At 42.3% G+C, this 18,806-nt stretch overlaps 1 protein-coding gene across 1 annotated transcript; it reads left to right on the forward strand.

Annotated features, from left to right (window-relative positions):
* The first annotated feature begins 492 nt into the window (after positions 1 to 492).
* PSMB2 (proteasome 20S subunit beta 2) lies at positions 493 to 11,312 on the forward strand. The gene is made up of 6 exons (XM_075773870.1): positions 493 to 684; positions 2,908 to 3,030; positions 3,604 to 3,674; positions 8,479 to 8,641; positions 10,142 to 10,191; positions 11,090 to 11,312. The coding sequence occupies exons 1-6, from the start codon at positions 594 to 596 to the stop codon at positions 11,195 to 11,197; spliced, it is 606 nt and encodes a 201-aa protein (XP_075629985.1). The 5' UTR covers positions 493 to 593; the 3' UTR covers positions 11,198 to 11,312.
* The last annotated feature ends 7,494 nt before the right edge of the window (positions 11,313 to 18,806 follow it).

Raw genomic sequence — 18,806 nt, forward strand, 5'->3', positions numbered from 1 at the left:
CGAACACCAAACCGCGTGTCCGGGCTGGGAATGGCGCCGAGGCCCCGCACTCCCGGGGTTTTGTCCCAAATCGAAGCCCGGGGACACGTGCCTGACAGCAAACCCGGGTCTGCCTGAAGCCCCATGCCCCGCCGAGCGTGGGCGCAGGCCGGCCCCACGGAGCGTACCGGCCCCGGGCAGAGCCCTGTGGGAGCACAGAGGCCGCTGAGCCCCCCCCCCGAGCTCCGTTGCCCACGGGCCGATCCCCGCGGCACAAGGCTCCGTGGGGAGCAGCCAGCGCCTCACGCCACCCCCCGTGCCCCTTCCGGGTGCCGCCCCCGGGCCGTTGGGGCCAGCCCCGGACCGCAGGAGCGGGGTTATAAAACGGGGCCGCAGCCCCCGCCCGGCCCCATCGCCTCAGGCTGTCCCGCGTAGCGCGCGCTGCCGCCGCTCCACGCCACGTGACCGCCGCCCCGGGCGGGCGGGTCTCGCGAGGCCGATGGTGGCGTCATCGCTACGCGCCGGCGCTTGCGCGCGACCGTGAGGGAGGCGGCGGCGGCGGCGCTTCGCTGTGTCACGACGCGGCCTGAGGGGACGGCGGAGCGCGGCCGGCCATGGAGTACCTCATCGGCATCCAGGGCCCCGACTACGTCCTGGTGGCCGCCGACACGGTGGCGGCCTCCAGCATCGTCCAGATGAAGCACGGTGAGAGGCGCGGCCCGAGTAGCTTGGGGGGGCGGGGGGGGGGCCCTTGGCCTGTGCCGGCCGTGCGCGCTGCCCTCCCCGGGGCAGGCCCGGCGGGGAGCCCTTGGGCTCCGGGCGTGAGCCAGCGAGCAGCGCTGAGCTGCTTGTGTGTGGTTAGGCAGCTCCGAGCCTCTGGCTCTGACTGCGGCTGAGGAGCAGCTGTTAGAACAGGCAGGTGAAGGCTGCGGATCGGTTCCGTTTAGGGCTTGTTCCTTGGAGGGGCTGCTGGCCGGTCTCTGTCGCTCCCGGTGAGCCCAGGTCTCAAACGGCCGGTTGCTCAGAGTAAAGTTTGCAATCCTGAGCTAATATGATGGCACCGTGTTGGGTTGTCGTGTTAACTTACCCGTTACAGGTAAGCGTTAACTTGTTAACCCAAACCTTGCTCTGTACCGCAATATGGATGTGTTAAATAACTGCGCGGCGATAACGGTGGGTGAGATTAAACACTTGGTTGTGTCTAATTCACTGGTAAAATGCAATTCATGGAAAAAAGGAAATAGTGGAAGTAAAAGCGTCAGTGAAATTTGTAGCACAAGGCGTATGTGCAAACAGTAGTATAGTTTTGGTTTCTTTATGTGGTAAAACATCTGGGAGATTATCAAGCCCTTGATGTTCTCTAAAATGTATTTTTCTGCCTACTGTTGCAATAACCTAGACTGAAGCTTGTTTACAAGGTGTAGACTAGAAGCTTGTTTACTTGGTGTAGTGATCTTTTTAATCAAAACACCATGATTTAGAAGCTCTTTTTATTTTTTTAAAAAAACCTGTAGATTGCAGTATTGATAAACATTCCATAAAATCATTAATGTGATAGCTAGAAGTGTTTTTACCTGGAATATTTCACTTCAGGTCTGTAAAAGTCAATTGGAGTAGTGTTAGAAAGATGGCTGTGAAAGGTGGTGGCACATACAAAAGATTGTTCAAAGTGATTATATTTGTATTTTGTAAGTTAATGTTTACGCAAAGAAAGTTTATCAATAAACTTTAAGGAAAATAGGACATAGGAATTATTTGCCTTGGAAGGGGTAGGTTAAACAAATTTCAGACATTTGTGTAGAGTATTGACATTTACTAATACTTGCTTTAATTTGTAACTGGATTGCAAGGGCGGATCAATTTCAGCTTTTCCTGAGCTCTTAAGACCTGCGGTGTCTGTGCAGCTGTGAGGTACTTCAGTAACTCCTGGAATCGTATTAGAGGATTGTGACACTTCATACCTGTTTTGCAGCAGGGATTTTGTAAACTGAAAGTGAAGTGCAGAGGTGGAGATTTAATGTTCCATAGACCTACCTTCAGTATAGAGAAGAGGTCTTCCTTTCACACCAACAGCTACTTGTGTATTTCTGTCTCAGATATGAGTGCTAGTCTGCTAATTAGATGAGACTGCAGTGTTAGAATGAGCAGAGGATTGTCTTCAGTGCTGTCATCGTGGCAACTTGGATTCCCTCAAATACACAGACAAGTTTTTAAAACTGCAATTACGAGTAAAAGTATAGCTTACTGTTCCTTAATTTCCCTGTATATCAGTGGGCTGGTTTATAATTTATAATCAATACCTAAATGTTCTTTTTTTTTTTTTTTTACAAAAAATAATGACAAGCCAAAACCTGTTTTTGAAAAAGTCTCACTCACCTAAATTGCTAATTTTTGAGACAGTCCTGGATATCAGGAAGAGAGGATCATTTGACATGGAATTTGGTTCTGGATTTCCTAAGATTGCTGTTGCTTGAGGTGTTGGTATTTCAGCTTTATACTAAAGGACTTGTTTCTGTGGCAGTATATTTAGATAAAGTGGAATGGTCATTGAGCAAAATTCTTATTCCCGAACCCAGGAAGCACCATGTACAAAGTTAAACTTTGTCTGCAGACAACATTCTGTGTGAAGCTTTAGTCTTCATTTCCATGTAAGAAAGACCATGTATTTCTGAAATGCCTTCCTTCCTGAAGGAAGCACTTTGTGCACTTCAGCTTTGTTTCTGTTGATGTGTTTAACAAGTCTGATGTCCTGTGGGAAGCTGAATGTTAGGGTTTGCTCAGGAAGGCTTTTTTGGTATTGCCCCAGGGCATAATATGGTTCTGAGTACTTTCCTTTCTTCTGAAAGAAATCATGTGTTATGATACTGGCAAAATAATTTATCCTGTCTCATGACCATGGCTCTTAATGGTTTTTTTTTCTTTGCCTAGACCATGACAAAATGTTTAAGATGAGTGAAAAGATCTTACTCCTGTGTGTTGGGGAGGCTGGAGACACTGTACAGTTTGCAGAATACATCCAGAAAAATGTTCAGCTCTACAAAATGAGAAATGGTGAGTGAAAGAGAACAGTTACTCATGGCTTGGAAACGAGAGTTGATGATAGGTGGAGCTTCCAGGTGAATGTTGGTGGGAAGTGCTGTTCTCAAAGCTTCTCCAGCTTCAAGGATTTCTGCGTTTTTAGTGTCAGGCAAAGGTGGTAGTGAGGGCAGGACTAAGAAATGGAGATTGGATTATATAGCATAAACCAAGAGGTTTATCCAAAGCCCAGCTAACCTATTTGTAGTATCAATGACACAATAATAGGTTTTTCTCTTAATATGTCCATTGCATGACAACTGTTACCGCTTTTCCTGATGTACCTGACTGAAAAATTCAGGCTACGTGCCCATAGTATCTTAATTTTTTTAAGCTACATATTGTAATGGTCTGTACAGATACAAGCTACCTGTATTTTGAGGGCCCTTTTTAGGCTTGTAGCTTTCAGAATAAACTGGAGTTAGACAAATGGTGTAACATTTTGTCATTAGAGAATATCTTGTTATTTCAAAATAGGAATGGAAAGTCAGGAAGTGAAACATGAATATGGATTTTTACTGTTATCAAATACACACATTTCTTCTCCAGGTTATGAATTGTCTCCTACTGCAGCTGCAAACTTTACACGACGAAACCTAGCTGACTATCTTCGGAGTCGAGTGAGTAACAGCTGAAATATTTTGGCAAAGGCTTACAGGGGAAAATTTCCATTTTCAAGTAATGGAGTCTGATGAAAAAGGTGGCAGCTTCTGTCTTTAGTAATGAATTCACTTTGAAAGGATGTTTTATTAAAATATAACTTGATTTGCTTATTTAAAAAAACTTATCACATCACTTATTGATAACTGATGCAACTGTAGTCTTAAAATTCCAGCCGTGGGCCCAATAAACATTTTGTCACAAACACTGCAGAGAGCTAAGTGAATTAAGCCTCTTTAACATCGAGATAAGGTTGTGAGTTTTCATGCAAATGTACTGAATCCGTTTAATCTTCTTGGAAAATGATTTAATAGAGCAAAGCTGTTTGATGTACTTAGCAAAACAAGTCCCTTTTTTAAATAGCAACATGAGGCTTTCAGTAAACATCAAATCCAAGTTGGAGCTGTATTTTCAAGTTACTAAACTGCAATTACTGATATTTCTCATGGTAATTTTTTTGAAGTATGAAAAGATGTCATGAAGGGGCAGATGGGTTAGGAAGCATTTCATTGGCATTCTTCTCAACATGCTGTATGAAAGAAAACAAGAAGAAATAGGATGTTGAGAACTAAGTTGAACAGCTCTGTCAGGCATAGGGCTTGGGATAAATTACGTTGCTCTTCTAAGGCTGTACTGCACAGGCCTGCAGTGATGTGTTACAGTAGCAAATAGACCAGTATTAACATCAGAGCTGTCTTGCTGAGAATTCCACGTGTGTGGAGTGAGGCCCAGACCCTTCTGAAAGAACTCATCCGCAGGAACAACCCGAGATCATTGTTCTCATTTCTGACGTGGATCACAGCTGCAGGCATGTTTTCAAGTTACTGAAGTTAGAGTGAGTCAGTGGAAGAACTCAATGCAGTCTCATATGTGAAACACTACTCTTCTGGTTTAAACAACTTCACTACATGGATCAAGCATGGTGGGTACATGATGGTTGGCAGTGATGCTGCTTGCTTTAGCTTTTGCTCCGATGTGATTCGGAAGGTCTGTGTGTGTTTTGTGAAACTCTGTGCAGTTTTTGAGGTTGATGTGAAGGAGCGATGCTGCTGGGTGCCTGGCCCAGATGGCTGTCTGGGGCTGGTGGCTTGTCTCAAGGTTGTCTGTCCTGCACAGATGGCGTAGGTGAGGCTGACACCAAATGAATGTCCTGCTCACTTCAGCAGAAGCAGCCATTTCTTACATAGGGTTTAAAGTACCGCTACCAGGAGTAATTTAACAGGCTTTTTGGTAAACTTGGCCAGCAGGATGTGACATTGATGTAGGACTGTTCTCTTCCTCTGTGCCGTCTCCCTTGAGGCCTGGTCCTCCCTGTGTCTCCCCTCATTCCTGAGCCCACGCCTGTCTTCCAGCTCACCTGCTCCAGATGGGCAGCACAGTGGGGAGGGCACTGGCAAAGGCAGATGTGTTTATTTACTGGAGACAAAATGTTGTGCTGTTGCAGATGGCAATACCCTGGAGCAAGTGGTGCACTCTGACACCACTGTCACACTACAGTGATCTGTATACTGTAGGGAGAACTCTTTTTTTTTTTTCTTTAAAAATAGCACTTAATGACTTGTTTGGGGGATTTAGAACTCGATGATACAAACCTTGCCATCAGAATTTTTTTCCTGTGAATTTTGTTACATTTTCATGATAACTTGTGGGATACCAGAAGGTTTAACACTAGCTCTCTGTATCTGTTTAAATTGCATGTAGGATTCCTGGAGGCTCCTAATTTAAGTATGTGGATGATAAAAATAAAAAATGAAAAAGGTAAAACATGCCACCACTTCCTGTTAGGAACAGGAAAATAGTTTTGAAGTAAGAAGTTTGGTGGGGGACAAGGTAGTTTGTTGCTGTATTGCCATTCACTGTGTGAAGGTGTTTCTGATACAGAGGGCTAGAAAGTGTGTGAAGGGGAGTGGGTAACACTGAAACAATAGTTTTTCAGGCATTATAGTGCTGTCATGGCCTAGCCCTAAATAGAGCTCGTTCTGCATTGTTAATCACCATCTGTGTTCCTCCCTCTGTGATCTCGTTTGATGTCATTTGTGAACCTTGTGGCTCATGTAGTCAAAGTTCCTGATATCTTGGGTATGGCTGTCTTGTTAAGGCAGTGCCTTCAAGTTGTTCTTGTGGTGCAAAGTATCAAGTGTAATGACGCTTTTCAAAAGTTGGGGTTTATACTCTGTAGTAGGGTCTGAAAAGAACCTTTGTTGGCTTCCATTCATCTGTTACAGTTGAGGCAAACCTAGAAACTGCTTTGGAGCCAACTGGCTTTCGCATGGGTGAGTGGTGCTGTAGTTCTCTTTACTGTTACCTGCTCCAGCATCTCAGTAGATTCACTTGCTGAATCAAGTGCCGGGGTTAGTACACTTAACATCCTGCTGGGCTTGCATGATGGTGGGGAATAGGAATAATACCCCTCTGCCCCTCCAAACCCGATGAAGTTCAGTTTCTTCTTGTGAGGCTACGTTTAATTATAGGTGACAGGCTCTGGCCTGAGTCCAAAGGAAGACTGTCAATTCCTCTCTTCTTGTCCACGCTTGGCAGGATGCTTCCTCGCTCCCACCTTTCCCCCCTTGCTGTGACTTTGGCTTCCGCCAGATGTCACACCGCTGCTTGTCACTGCCCTGCCTCCCGCTGCTGATCTTGTTGGTTTAGTGTATTTATCACAACTGTTCGCTTCAGCTGTAAATTCTGAAGAATTTCACACATCTCTTAATTGCAGTAGTTATTTTAAATCAAACAGCATAAAGTGCAAAGCTACTTGGGATGAGAAGTATTGCCTCTAATAGGAAGGTAAGTTTGGCAGGGGGCATCAATCCTGGAGTGTCAGTCATCCACTGATTTGGTAGTCATTCGGTAGTTTGTAGGTCACACCAATCTACTAAAGACTTTAGAACTGTTGGCATAGATTTAGTTACAAAAGCCAAGGCTGCCTTTGGAATGGACAAAAGGATTGAAATGTCCAAGGAAAACCAGTCCCAGCATAGAGGTGTTAGTCCCATTAAGACAGCACTGAGAGGTGCTTAAATTCTGCCTTTCTTGAATAACAGGAAGGCATGAGGGACACTTTATTTACATTTGAGTTTGAAGAATTTGTCTCATAGACCGTTAGCGGGTGAACTTACAACTGAAAAACAGCTTAGGTTTGTTTAAGTCTGTATAACGCTATTTATTTATGGTTGAGTATCTCGCATATGCCAATGTTGGTAATTCAAAGTCACACAATAATTTGAGTGATCTTGTGTCATGGCTCTTAAATATCAACTCGTGTGATGTTTCAGAATAAATACATGATGAAATACAGACTAATTAAATGAATACAGCTGCATGGTAACTTGTTTCCAAATATTCTTGAATGCTTTGAAGATTAAATCACAGAATTTACAGTGATATGTTTGATATATAACTGTAGCCTGCTTTATTCTTTCTTACTATATGGTGAAAGTAAAAAATAGAGTATCCTGTGGATTTTTTTTGAGTGCAAATTCACTGTGCTCAGTATCAAAATGAACTTTTTCCTGTGATAAAGTTAATGCTTTGGCTTTAGGGTGAAATTGTGTTTGCTCGTTCTAATCTACTGTTAGTTGCTTCATCATTTTTTTGTTGCTTTGTTGATATAGGCTTTCCAGCATTTTAAGAGATATCCTGTTACTATGACTGCTTTAATAAGAAACAGTATGTAAATGTGAAAATACTGGAAGTATATAAAAGGTGTTTTAAAAAAATATACAAAATTCCAAAAGTTTCTTCTGACCCTACATTAAAAATAGAGTGCATGCATGTTTCATGATCTTAAAGTACACATCTTGGAAGAAGATGTATAGGGACATCTGCTTTATTCATCATGGTGGGTGGAACACACTAAACTTTTAAAGCACGAAGAAAATGGCGAAGGAATTGCTAAACTTGCAAGTGCAGCACAATAAAAAGGCATGGTTACATTAATGCAGTTACATGGTCTTTTTGGATAAGATGTCGATATTTCTCAATCTTATCTGATAGGCTCTTGCTGAAGTCATAAACAGGAATCAGAGAAGACAGCAGCTAAAGCAGCCTAAATTTCTAGTGTAAGAAAACTGTTTCCAACCAAACAAAAAGGCTACTGCTGACATGATGGTGCTGTATCTTAGTGGTCAGTTTTAAATAGAAATGAACCAATTCCTTAGATCTTCTTCACTCACTTGATCAAGTTAGCCTAATATTAAAGATTAAACTTGGTACATGCAATAAAAATCTAACTGCCAATTAACGAGTCAACGAAACAGTGTATATAACTGTTCACACTGTATGTAAGCTTTCATATGTGCTAAAATGGTCTATGGTTAGCAGTAGTGTGACTGAGAAAAGAGCGTGTTAAATTAACAAAGAAGTTCTTATAAACTGCAAAATGTTCACATTGTGCTCACATGTTGACAGTAAAAATCCACAAGTTTATGTTGAGATGAATCTGGTATGAAAACATAATTAAAGTTTTCTTAAGTTTAAATGTGCCATGAAAGCTTTAAAAAAAAAAAAAAAACCACCAGTTTTCAGGAGAAGCAGAGTTTTATGTTTATATTTGTTTCTACATTCCGTATTACCAAAAGACCCTATCCTTTTTAGGTGGAGATCCATGATCTCCTGCAGACAGTATTGATGTAGTTGCTAGTAGCATTTTATGGCAAAGAATTGTGAAACCAACTATGTTGCTATTCTGTAGGTGGCATGGGGAATTAAGATTCAAAGATTCGGGTGTGGCTGCTTTAATGAAAGCATCGTTTCTGTTTGTAGACCCCTTACCACGTCAACCTTCTCCTGGCTGGCTATGATGACCATGAAGGTCCTGCCCTTTACTACATGGATTACCTTGCAGCTCTGGCTAAAGCTCCTTTTGCAGCACACGGATATGGTGCATTCCTTACCCTCAGCATCCTTGACCGCTATTACAAGCCAAGTAAGTGGAGTCTATGGAGAAGAAAATTCTCCTCTTAGAGATTAATAAATTAAAGGTTTGAACTGAAATTGACGTTTGCTGAGTCAGATGGTCCAGCACAATTGCTGTGGTGCTACAGATTTGAACTCGACTTTTTGTTAGAATAAATGTAGCTTTAAAGATAGCCTTCTGTTTTTGCTGAAATAGTAATGTGAAACTAGTCAACTCCTTAAAGTGTTTTCCTGTTTGAAGCATAACAGACTGTAAGTGAAGGAAGTCTCAGTTTATTCTCAAACGTGAGTGAACTCTCCTGGACCATTAGCTGCTAGTAGTCTGTTTTTAATAAATAACATTTTGATAACTTTATCTTCTACTTGCTTGTCTGTTGACCACGACCTGTACATTTTCCCAGAGCATCAGTCTTCAGAAGGCGGTCCCAGATCCTATTGCTCTGTATCTTGGATTGGCTTTGTGTGCGAAAACATATGAGTGAAAAGATATTCCTAGCAAGATTATCTTCAGTGCTCTGAAGTGGTGGTGCTGAAGATTGCTTGGTTTGGTTTAGTTTTAGGCACGTGGTAGCTGTTGATCGTAATTCTTGTACATGTCTATACCTGTCTGAAATTAAAATTTCAGAATCATAATCCAGTTCTTATGCTGCCAAGGAATAAACATGGCCCAATCCCCACTTCACAGATGAGATGTACAAAGCTTGGAATATTGTTAATCTGACATCTTTGGCTTTAGCTACAAAACTATGTTACTCCTGTGTGCAAAGCTGAGTTTAATATCATAGCAGAGATGTTCGCTTAGTAATCCTTTCATCTGTCTCCTGCAAGAAACGTAGCTATGAGCTGGCGATGTTATTCTAGTGGGACTTCTGCCCGAGCAGTGGATGCAGGTCTGAAACAAACTGTAGAAACGAGTTTTGTGAGATCCACAGAGCTTAGGTTTTTTTTCAGTCACATCCCTTGAAAATTATGCTGCTCCATTTTCACCATACCTTGTGAAAAGAGAAAAATAGTGAGCTACAATATGTTGTCATGGCTTGCCATCCCTGTAGAGCACTGGATTTTATTCTAATGTGTGAGAATAGCAGGGGCATCACACACGTGCCTTTCCCATTATTAAAACTAATACCCAGCAGGGAACGTAACACTAAAACCAATCTCCGCCTACTGTCACTGACTTGCAGCCGGCTGTGGACAGATGGAGCTGATTTAAAACTGTAATAAACTCAAGGAGAGAGAGACGGCTGGACTTCTCCAAAGCCCAGTCCCTGGCCATGGGAGGCAAAATTCCGTCATGCTTCCCATTCAGTGTAACAAATCGATTCTCAATGGCTTGTTGCAGTGAGAGCGCTTTGGTGCAGGGCATCCTCAGTACATCTGGAAAGTGTTTTCCGTGAGCTGGGAAGGAGAGGTTTTGGTGCTCAGCTGAAAAGTTGTTTAAATTTAATAAAGTTTCTCTTGAGAGAGATGGCCTCTAATTCAATCAATCTGTGGATGTTTTCTCTTTCAGGTATCACACGTGAGGAAGCTGTGGAGCTCCTAAAAAAATGTCTAGAGGAGGTGAGTTGCCAAACTTAGCCAGTTAGGATCTTGAGAAAGGAATGTTTGTTTGCATTCATTTGCTGATATTTTCCGGTTCCCCTTGTCGCATTTTTTTTGCTGCCTTTGCCAGAAGGGGTAATAAATGCACATTGACCAGATGTGGGATAGCTACTGAGGAAAAGGATTTGTGGGCACTTGCATTGTCTTAGCATGGTTCATGTCCTCCAGAACATAAACTTAAAGCTTAATTGCTTTTCTTTACTTCTTCTTCCTCCATGCTTAGCATAATATTGATACAGACAGTCTTTGACTTTTTACATTTCTTCTGAACATAATGCAAGCATCCTTCTGTTACTCGTATTATACTTCACCAGTATATACTTCTAAGTGTACTTCTCTTCGAGCTTGTGAAGTGATATCTAACTGAGGTAAAGATTTGACCTTGAAGTTCATGATCAATTTTAGCATAAACATAACCTTTTAGACTCAAAGGGTCTTATTGTAGGAAAATACTCTTTATCCTTGTCTTTAGGAGATTGGATCGAATGTAATTGGGAAGAAACATCTGGGGAAACCTCAGGAAGAAGTTCTCTTTGAAGTGTCTTTTTGATACATATACTTTGTGCCCTAAGTTGTAGCCCACTTGTCTTCCTGCTTAAATGTCTTCCTTGTTAACCAGGTTGTGTATTTTTGCATCTCTAGCCTAGGCTTGTCTAGCATGGATAGTCTTATAACAAACTCGTACTAATTGATTCCTGAGCAGTGAAAAAAAACACTCTAGTTCCTCATATTTCAGGTCACTAGCACCAGGATGGAAATTTTGATGTGCAACAGCATATCCCTTAAATAAAAAGGAGAGCATAATTTAAGCTTTGAATGAATCTCATCTCTTTTGTCTTTGTCTTTTGTTGAACAGCTTCAGAAACGCTTCATCCTAAATCTGACTTCTTTCAATGCCCGGTTCATTGACAAAGATGGCATCCATGAAGTGGACAATATACCCCTTCCAAAAGCAATGTCCTAACCCCTGAGATCTTTCTTCAGCAGTTGTCTTTTTGTTCTTTTGTTTTTTCTATCCATTTGAAGTACACAAGTCATGTACTGCACTGGGAGATCAAATAAAGATTGACATTTATATAGCCAGTTTTATCTTTTTATTCCACTGATCCTTCCTGAGTATTTACGTAAACTGTTCCACAGTGAAGATGAAACTTGATTTACCATTAATGGGTGTGCATTCAGGTTACTTACCTTTCTTCTGAGATTTTTACTTCCCCCCTCCAAGTTTTCTTACGTGTGGGAATACTGGTACTATATTTTCTAGATGACAATGTGCTGTCATCTGCTCTCATAATTAAAGCTCAGCAAACACTGGGCAAGTGTTTCATGCTAAACATACAGCATCCACTTTATTTTTCCAAAGATGTTACTACTGTTTGCTTTATTAAAAAAAAAATAATCAAGTTTTCAAAGCCTTAATTTGCTTTTGTTTTACTTAGTTTCAATCTTGCACCCTCAACAAGTTTGTCAATGACACCAGGCTGTGTGGTGCAGTCGACAGGCCTGAGGGAAGAGATGCCATCCAGAGGGACCTGGACAGGCTGGAGAGGTGGGCCCATGTGAATTGCATGAAGTTCAACAAGGGCAAGGTCCTGCACATGGGTCGGGGCAATCCCAAGCACAACTACAGGCTGCACCGAGAATGGATTGAGAGCAGCCCTGAGGAGAAGGACTTAAGAGTATTGGGGGAGGAGAAGCTCAACATGACCCATCAATGTGTGCTCACAGCCCAGAAAGCCAACCGTGTCCTGGGCTGCACCACCAGCAGCATGACCAGTAGGTCAAGGGAGGGGATTCTGCCCCTCTGTTCTGGTGAGACCCCCCTGCAGTGCTGCATCCACCTCTGGGGTCCCCAGGACAAGAAGGACATGGAGCTGTTGGAGTGAGTCCAGAGGAGGCCACGGAGATGATGCGAGGGCTGGAGCACCTCTGCCATGGAGACAGGCTGAGAGAGTTGGGGTTGTTCAGCCTGGAGAAGAGAAGGCTGCGGGGAGACCTTAGAGCACCTTCCAGTCCCTGCAGGGGCTACAGGAAAGCTGGAGAGGGGCTGGTGACAAGGGCAGGGAGTGACAGGACAAGGGGGAACAGCCTGAAGCTGAAGGGAGGGGAGATGGAGATGAGATGTGAGGAAGAAGTTCTTCCATGTGCTGGTGGTGAGGCCCTGGCACAGGTTGCCCAGAGAAGCTGTGGCTGCCCCTGGCTCCCTGGCAGTGGGTCAAGGCCAGGTTGGATGGGGCTTTGGGCAACCTGGGCTAGTGGAGGGTGTCCCTGCCCATGGCAGGGGGTAGAGCTGGATGGGCGTTGAGGTCCCTTCCCACCCAAACCAGTCTGGAATTCTAATCCAAGTGAAAAATGAAAGATTTTTCAAGTAAAATGGATTAAAATGCTAGTGTCACTTTTAACTCACCTGCCATGGTTCTGTTACTGGGAAAGAACATTCTCCTGCTGGCACAGTAGGCTTGTAACTACATTATTTTAAATACAAACTGATGTATCAATTGCGTGATTTTTCTTAATTGATATGTCTGTACATTTAGAAGTACATGAAAGAAGTTCAATGAGAAAGAAAACTGCAGTACTTTTCATACATCTTTGAATTACTCTTGACTAGCTAGAGCTTTGTTTCCATAAGAATAATCACTGATCTGTCTAGGCTCTCGATGATGCTTCCGTATAAAAACTCTGTTCACAGAACAGCCTCAGATAACTATCATGTGGCTGATACTTGCAGTCTGCCCAGAAGGGATTCTTCTGAGAATGATTTTCATTGAGACCGCTTCCCTACTTGAATTTGCATTGAATGAGTTAATCATTTAAAATGCTCTGTTTGGGTGCTTATTTTATGTTTGAATAAGCTTGGAAAAAGAATCTCGGAAATGGAAGGCTGGATGTCTACGAGGTTGCATGCAGAGTGTAGTACTTGTGTGGCGTGGTGTAACACCCAAGTTCTCAGCTGGGAAAGGTAAGTGGCAGACCCAACTGCGTGTGTTGGTCAAAGCCTTCTTGGCCTTGCCTCGGTGGTGTGTTTGAGAAAGTCTCTTCCCCCAAAAGTTGTCAGTCTTAAAAGACCGAGTATTCCCATCTTAATAAACAGATGAGAACTGGATTGGAGACTGAAACTCGCTTAACGTCACAGAAGAAATTTGCAGCTCCAGTGCCTGATCTCATCCTGCCTCTTACGAACACCCCTACTTAAATCTAATTCTTAACTGAGGTCCCATCAGGTTTTGTAGTTTAATTCTTTCCAGAGTGAGTTTGATTATCAGCTGGTTTTGTTGTAGTCATTGCTGCAATGGCTCTCTGAAACATTTTGCTAAAATTTACTTTGTCTTTTAAAAACCTCTTCAAACTTTTTTACAGTGTAAGAAAGGAAGTCCCCAGCAGGATTATTTTCTCCTGGCAGGTCACGTTTAACATGAGCGGAGTGAGTGTTCTAGTTCTGCGACTGAAATCTCACCCCTTCATGTTGCATTAATGTACTTGTTTAGCTTAATAGGCAGCATCTCTAATTTATTTTACCACTGATGTTGAATGTTTTTGCAAGTTTCTTGTCTCTCTTTTCGAAGTCATCGTTGTAGAGTGGCTGAGCTGATGTGATATTTTTGTCACTGCATATCAAAGTAGCCATGTCTCCTTATTGGAGGTATTCATTATTTCAGACACCAAAACTGGGGTGTGGTGCTATTTGATCATGTGAGTCTGGCAGAGAATCTGCCTGGAGTTTTTATTGGCACCTATTTGCATGCAGGTGATTAATAAACATAAAACAATTATTCCCTTGCAAACACCCTCGTTGGATTCAGGTTGGAGTGGAACATATGTTTTGCCTGAGGGCAGGGACTGGGATCTGAATCCCCCATTGAGTGAAAGATAGAAGGAAGGGGTTGCATCAGAAGCCAACAGAGCAGCAACCTCTAGGAATGAATAAATACAGCCCTTTATTGCAGAGCAGGAGAACAAAAGAATTGGCCCACAATGAGATTGGACTCTAGCCTCTAATGGAGTAGATTCCTTTGAGGACTTTCCAAGAATTTACACTTTTTAAGGAAAGGTGTAATACTTTTTCTCTGTAACTTTGGATTGTTTTAAAAGCCTACAGTGCTGATCTTTAAATTCAGAAGCATTCAACTTTCATTTTTTAACAGTAATATATGGAATCTGTGTGAAAAAAAAATCAATGTTTTAAGTTTCCCATTTGCATTACTTAAGGAGAAGGAAACTTCTTACCTGCTTCAAGTTTAGCTCTAAAGCTTTTGGAAACCATATTTTGCCTAGAATCCAGGAATCCCTTTTGGAAAGAATTCACCTTTCCATTTGAAAAGCATCTGTATTTATCATGACAGGCCTCTCTTTCATAAGAAATCTCTGAACGAATTGAGCACTGCACGAAAGTATTGCTTTCTACTAACAAGTTTTTGGTTCTTCATATTATAAAAGATTTATGCTGTGAACCAAGGTAACGTATTCCTAGGGCACTGTAGCCACGGGGAGCTGTTGTGCTTTGCTTTGGCTGGTAATTCTGACCATATGTTTTATTACCAAAGCCTCAGGGCCTAAAGAGTTAACAAGGCACTTTTTCTCCTTTTAGGTTTCCTGTTTAAAGATGGGCTCTTCCTGAACGCTGTGCCTGTAACAGATCATTGCACCAGCTCATCTCTCCAAGAGCTTGGAGTTTGCTCTAAGATCGGTTTACAAGGGAACAGAGACTTTGTGCCTCAGGCCACCTTACTGCCGGAGTGCTTTGCTGAAAGAAGTGTCCGGGCGGGCGTAGGTGCAGTGCTTGTGGGTCTTTTTCTTGGTGTTAATTAAACCTTTTCATGAAAGAAAATCTGCATTTGGTTGTAGACCTTCATGCATGCTAGAAACATTGGCGCATGGAGGTCATCAGTACTCAGAGCTGCCTGGCGTAATTGCACTTAGCACAAGTTTGTAATGTCGTCAGGAGAGTTCTCCTAAAAGTGCCTAGATGGCTAGAAGTCATCTTGAGTGATGAGGCTTCTCCCCGCATGGGATGGCAAGTGACAGCCGAGCGCAGACACAGTTAAAAATTGAAATGGCTGAAAGGTAAAAGCTACCAGACTACCTCCCCTGTTGCTGTAGTCAGCCTTTATCTGGAACCACGGGTGGGGGAGAGCGCCCCAAGCTGATTCACCGTGTTCTCCCAAGACTTTTCCAGTTCGAGAAGTCCATGACCCCATTCAGTTAAAGAAGCCAAGGGCAGGGGAAATGCCCTGGGCAGGGAGCGCTCTTTGTGTGAGCCTGAGGGCCCTCAGCAGGTGGGCTTATAAAAATGAGCGAGCCAACGTAGAGACTCCGCAGCAACGGAATAATCAAAGGTATAGAGATAAAGCGTGTTTGGAGTAATCCCATACAGTATTCTCAGCAGCCTTTGAGTTTGACTTCTGTTCATGCTGAAGTGATGAAACAGTCGCTGGCAGAAACTTTGTTTGCAGCAAAATGGAGCTGTCACTTTTCAGAGTCAGGCTGTAGGAGCAGAGGGGGTCAGGCTAAACTCTCCAAGGATGCGTTTTCGTTTGCTCTTGTCTCTAGTTTTGACAGTAGGTTCCTACCAGAAGTATCAGCCGATGCCAGGGCTGACATTACGGATTACGTTCATAGTGCTTGGGATTTGGTTGATTCCATTTTCCAATCTGAAGCAGGGACAGAATAATTCTTTGGCATAAAACAGCTTGGCATCTAAAGAAGGAAAATCCTCTCACTTTGCTACCTGTGAAGAACTGTACATGTTGTGTCTGTGAAGAAAAATAAATTTATCCTATTCATAAAAAGTTTATCCTTCAAGCCATTTTTAATTCTTTTTCTTTCAAGGTTTAACCTTATACAGAGTTTCCATGGGTTGTTATCAGTCTGCCATCAACAGTAATTAAGTGCAGGAAATTTTCATGTAAGCACTGATCAAACTAAACAGACATAAGTTGTTTTAACAGATTTTAAAAAGCAAGATGGAAATAGTGGCATTAAAGCATGCAACTTCTCTTTTTTCCATATTCTTGACTACATTGGTTTGAACCTCTGTGTTCAGAGGACTGAGGACAGCTGAGGACTATGTTAAAAATAAGTTAGTTGCCTTGAAAATGTAAAGTGACAGTTTAAGTGTTTTGTTTCTGTGCTAATGTGCAATTAGGTAGTTACCCAATAAGCGTATTCATGTAGTCTAACTCAAGACAGCTGTGGAAGGAAGAGAGAAAACCCTTTGCTGTTGAACAGTGAGGGGAAAGAATGTTTAAAAGTATCTGTTTCAGAATTGCCAGTATGTTCTTTTCCCTGTGTAATATAGTAAAGCATTAAAGGTTAGCAAGATTTATTAAAAATTAAATTCTGCTGATCAAATCTATAGAGAGGTAAAACTAAAATGTGGATAGATCTGAATAGTAGCAAATGTAGTGTAAGTTTGGATCTATAAATTAACTCTAAGGCAACCGTACAAGGTGAGGCCAGCACAGTAATCTAATTGTCTGAAACGATGACTTGGCTAAGCGTATTTTGATTTGGGTAAAGTACCTTTTGCTTAGTAGAGGTTTCCTTGATGTTGTCAAATATTTCTAGTGTTTATGCACAAACATGAAAATGGTACATCTCCCTTGGTTAATTTACAGAAGACAAAGCAGGCTCCGTCGTATGTTGTGCCAGTATTTTGAGGATTATTGACAGTATCCTACTACAGTACCACCAAAATGCTTGTGGGCTTAGGCGATGCTTGATCTCCTCTTGCTAAAGGCTGCACTTGAAAAGCAACAGATGCCGCTACCAGAGCTGGGGGGACTCGGCCGTGGCGAGATTCTGCGCATCCTGCCAACCTCCCCATTCAGCAGAGGGCAGTGATCTCGCACGCACACCGCCGCCTCCTCGCAAACTTGTTTGGCCTCTTCATCTCTGTGCAGATCATCTGATAGTCACAGAAACTCAGCGCTACAGAGGACAGATTAATGCCTCGTCCGGTGGTGGCAGATAGGATGTACGAGGCTGTTTCTTCCCTTGGAAGGTGCGCATTTTGTTTTTCACCAGTGTCAGACTGTTGTCCCATGAAACAGATAATTATCCGTGTTTTCACAAGTGAAGGCTCAGATTGCTAGTGACTTGTCAAAACAACCAGAAAGAGTAGCTAGGATCCATCCTCTAATAGTCCAAGCACTGAAGAGCAGAGAGGTAAAATTAAAGTACATCTTTAATTTTTTTAAGATAATTCTCCTTTACAAAAGTGCTTTTGACATTGACTGCTATGTGCTTGAAGTGAGGATGCTCACAGTATTTTATCAGCAACAGTATGTTGGGGAGGAAAAGCTACAGCACCATGTGATACTATTTTCAGAGAACTTTCTGTGACTGCATAGCAAAAAAAAAAAAAAATTGCTTAAGAAAAAAAAATCAGGAAAAGTCTGAAATGGCTGTTTTAGAATGTGGAATATTATAACCCATTCATTTGCTTTTACCCAACAACCATCTAGTGTGTTGAGGCCACGACTGAAAGATGTCATTACGGTCCTAGGTTCAGCAGAAAATGCACTTGTCTGTGTAATTAAAATGTCCACAGTTGGAGTATATGGGAATCAGAAACTTTAAAGTACATAACCAGACTCTGACATCTGGGAATGGGGAAGACACTTCCTAAGCTGTCAGATGATGTTGTGGTTTTCTTTTTTTGATCGGCAGCTTCTTGAATCTTTGAAACTTCTGTTACTGGGCAAGGCCAAGTACAGGGTATAAAAGGATCTCCAGAGTTTACTTATTTCTTATTTTCTCTCATTTAAAGTGATAAGGTTCAAACCTGTTTCTCTTCTCATTTCTTTTTATAATCATCCTTAAAATTATGTAGTTCTGAGTGGGCACCTCCAAGAAGAAAACAATTAAAACTGGGTTCTAATTTCATTTGTCTTACAGAATTTGCTCAAAGCACATGAGAAACCTCATCACACTCGGGGCTTTGGTCTGGTACATCTGATATTCCGAGGTTTGTGTATTAGTATTTACCTTAGTGTTTATTGCCCGTGCTTTGACGAACCATCAGGAAGGCTGGTTGTGCGAACACTGCCAGAGGTCAGCTTGCCTTCATCCCCGATGTTTACAGAAGCTGGTTGAAGATTTGAGGTTAACCTCTGCTGATGTTTTTAGGAGCTGCAAAGCCATACGGTTTTGGTTTTGGTTTCCACGTTGGCTCCAAAATTTGCGCAGAACTAAACCAAAAGATTCTTTATGTTCAAAAGCTGTGAAAAAGCTTATTAACACATGGCATTAGTAGAGAAAAATCTTTGCCCCAAACGGGACTGAACAGAGCTATTTTTCCTCACAGCGCTCAGCTGAATTACTCCACGGCTCCACAGATTCAAAGGCGCTGACGAGTTGGGGTTTTTTTTAAGAAAACTTTAAAACAGGGATGTTCCTTTATTTTTTTTACCTTTTCATCAAAATCTTCAGACTTTACCGCCTAAGACCTATAGTGGTTCTCTAAACCATCTGTCTGTCTTCCAAATGTTGTGAAAGGTGCTCCATAGGCTGGACAGGTTTCCCACCTTTCACCTTGCTCATTTTCCTGGGGACAGCCAAACGCTTCCCAG

The sequence above is a fragment of the Balearica regulorum genome, chromosome 22 (assembly GCF_011004875.1).
Source record: "Balearica regulorum gibbericeps isolate bBalReg1 chromosome 22, bBalReg1.pri, whole genome shotgun sequence".
In the NCBI taxonomy this organism is placed as follows: domain Eukaryota; kingdom Metazoa; phylum Chordata; class Aves; order Gruiformes; family Gruidae; genus Balearica; species Balearica regulorum.

What these genes read in the sequence shown, in the direction of transcription:
- PSMB2 (XM_075773870.1), top strand. Translation starts at nt 594, where the DNA reads ATGGAGTACCTCATCGGCATCCAGGGCCCCGACTACGTCCTGGTGGCC. An exon ending in CATCGTCCAGATGAAGCACG is followed by an intron (nt 685 to 2,907) that starts GTGAGAGGCGCG and finishes TTCTTTGCCTAG; the next exon opens with ACCATGACAAAATGTTTAAG. An exon ending in GCTCTACAAAATGAGAAATG is followed by an intron (nt 3,031 to 3,603) that starts GTGAGTGAAAGA and finishes TTTCTTCTCCAG; the next exon opens with GTTATGAATTGTCTCCTACT.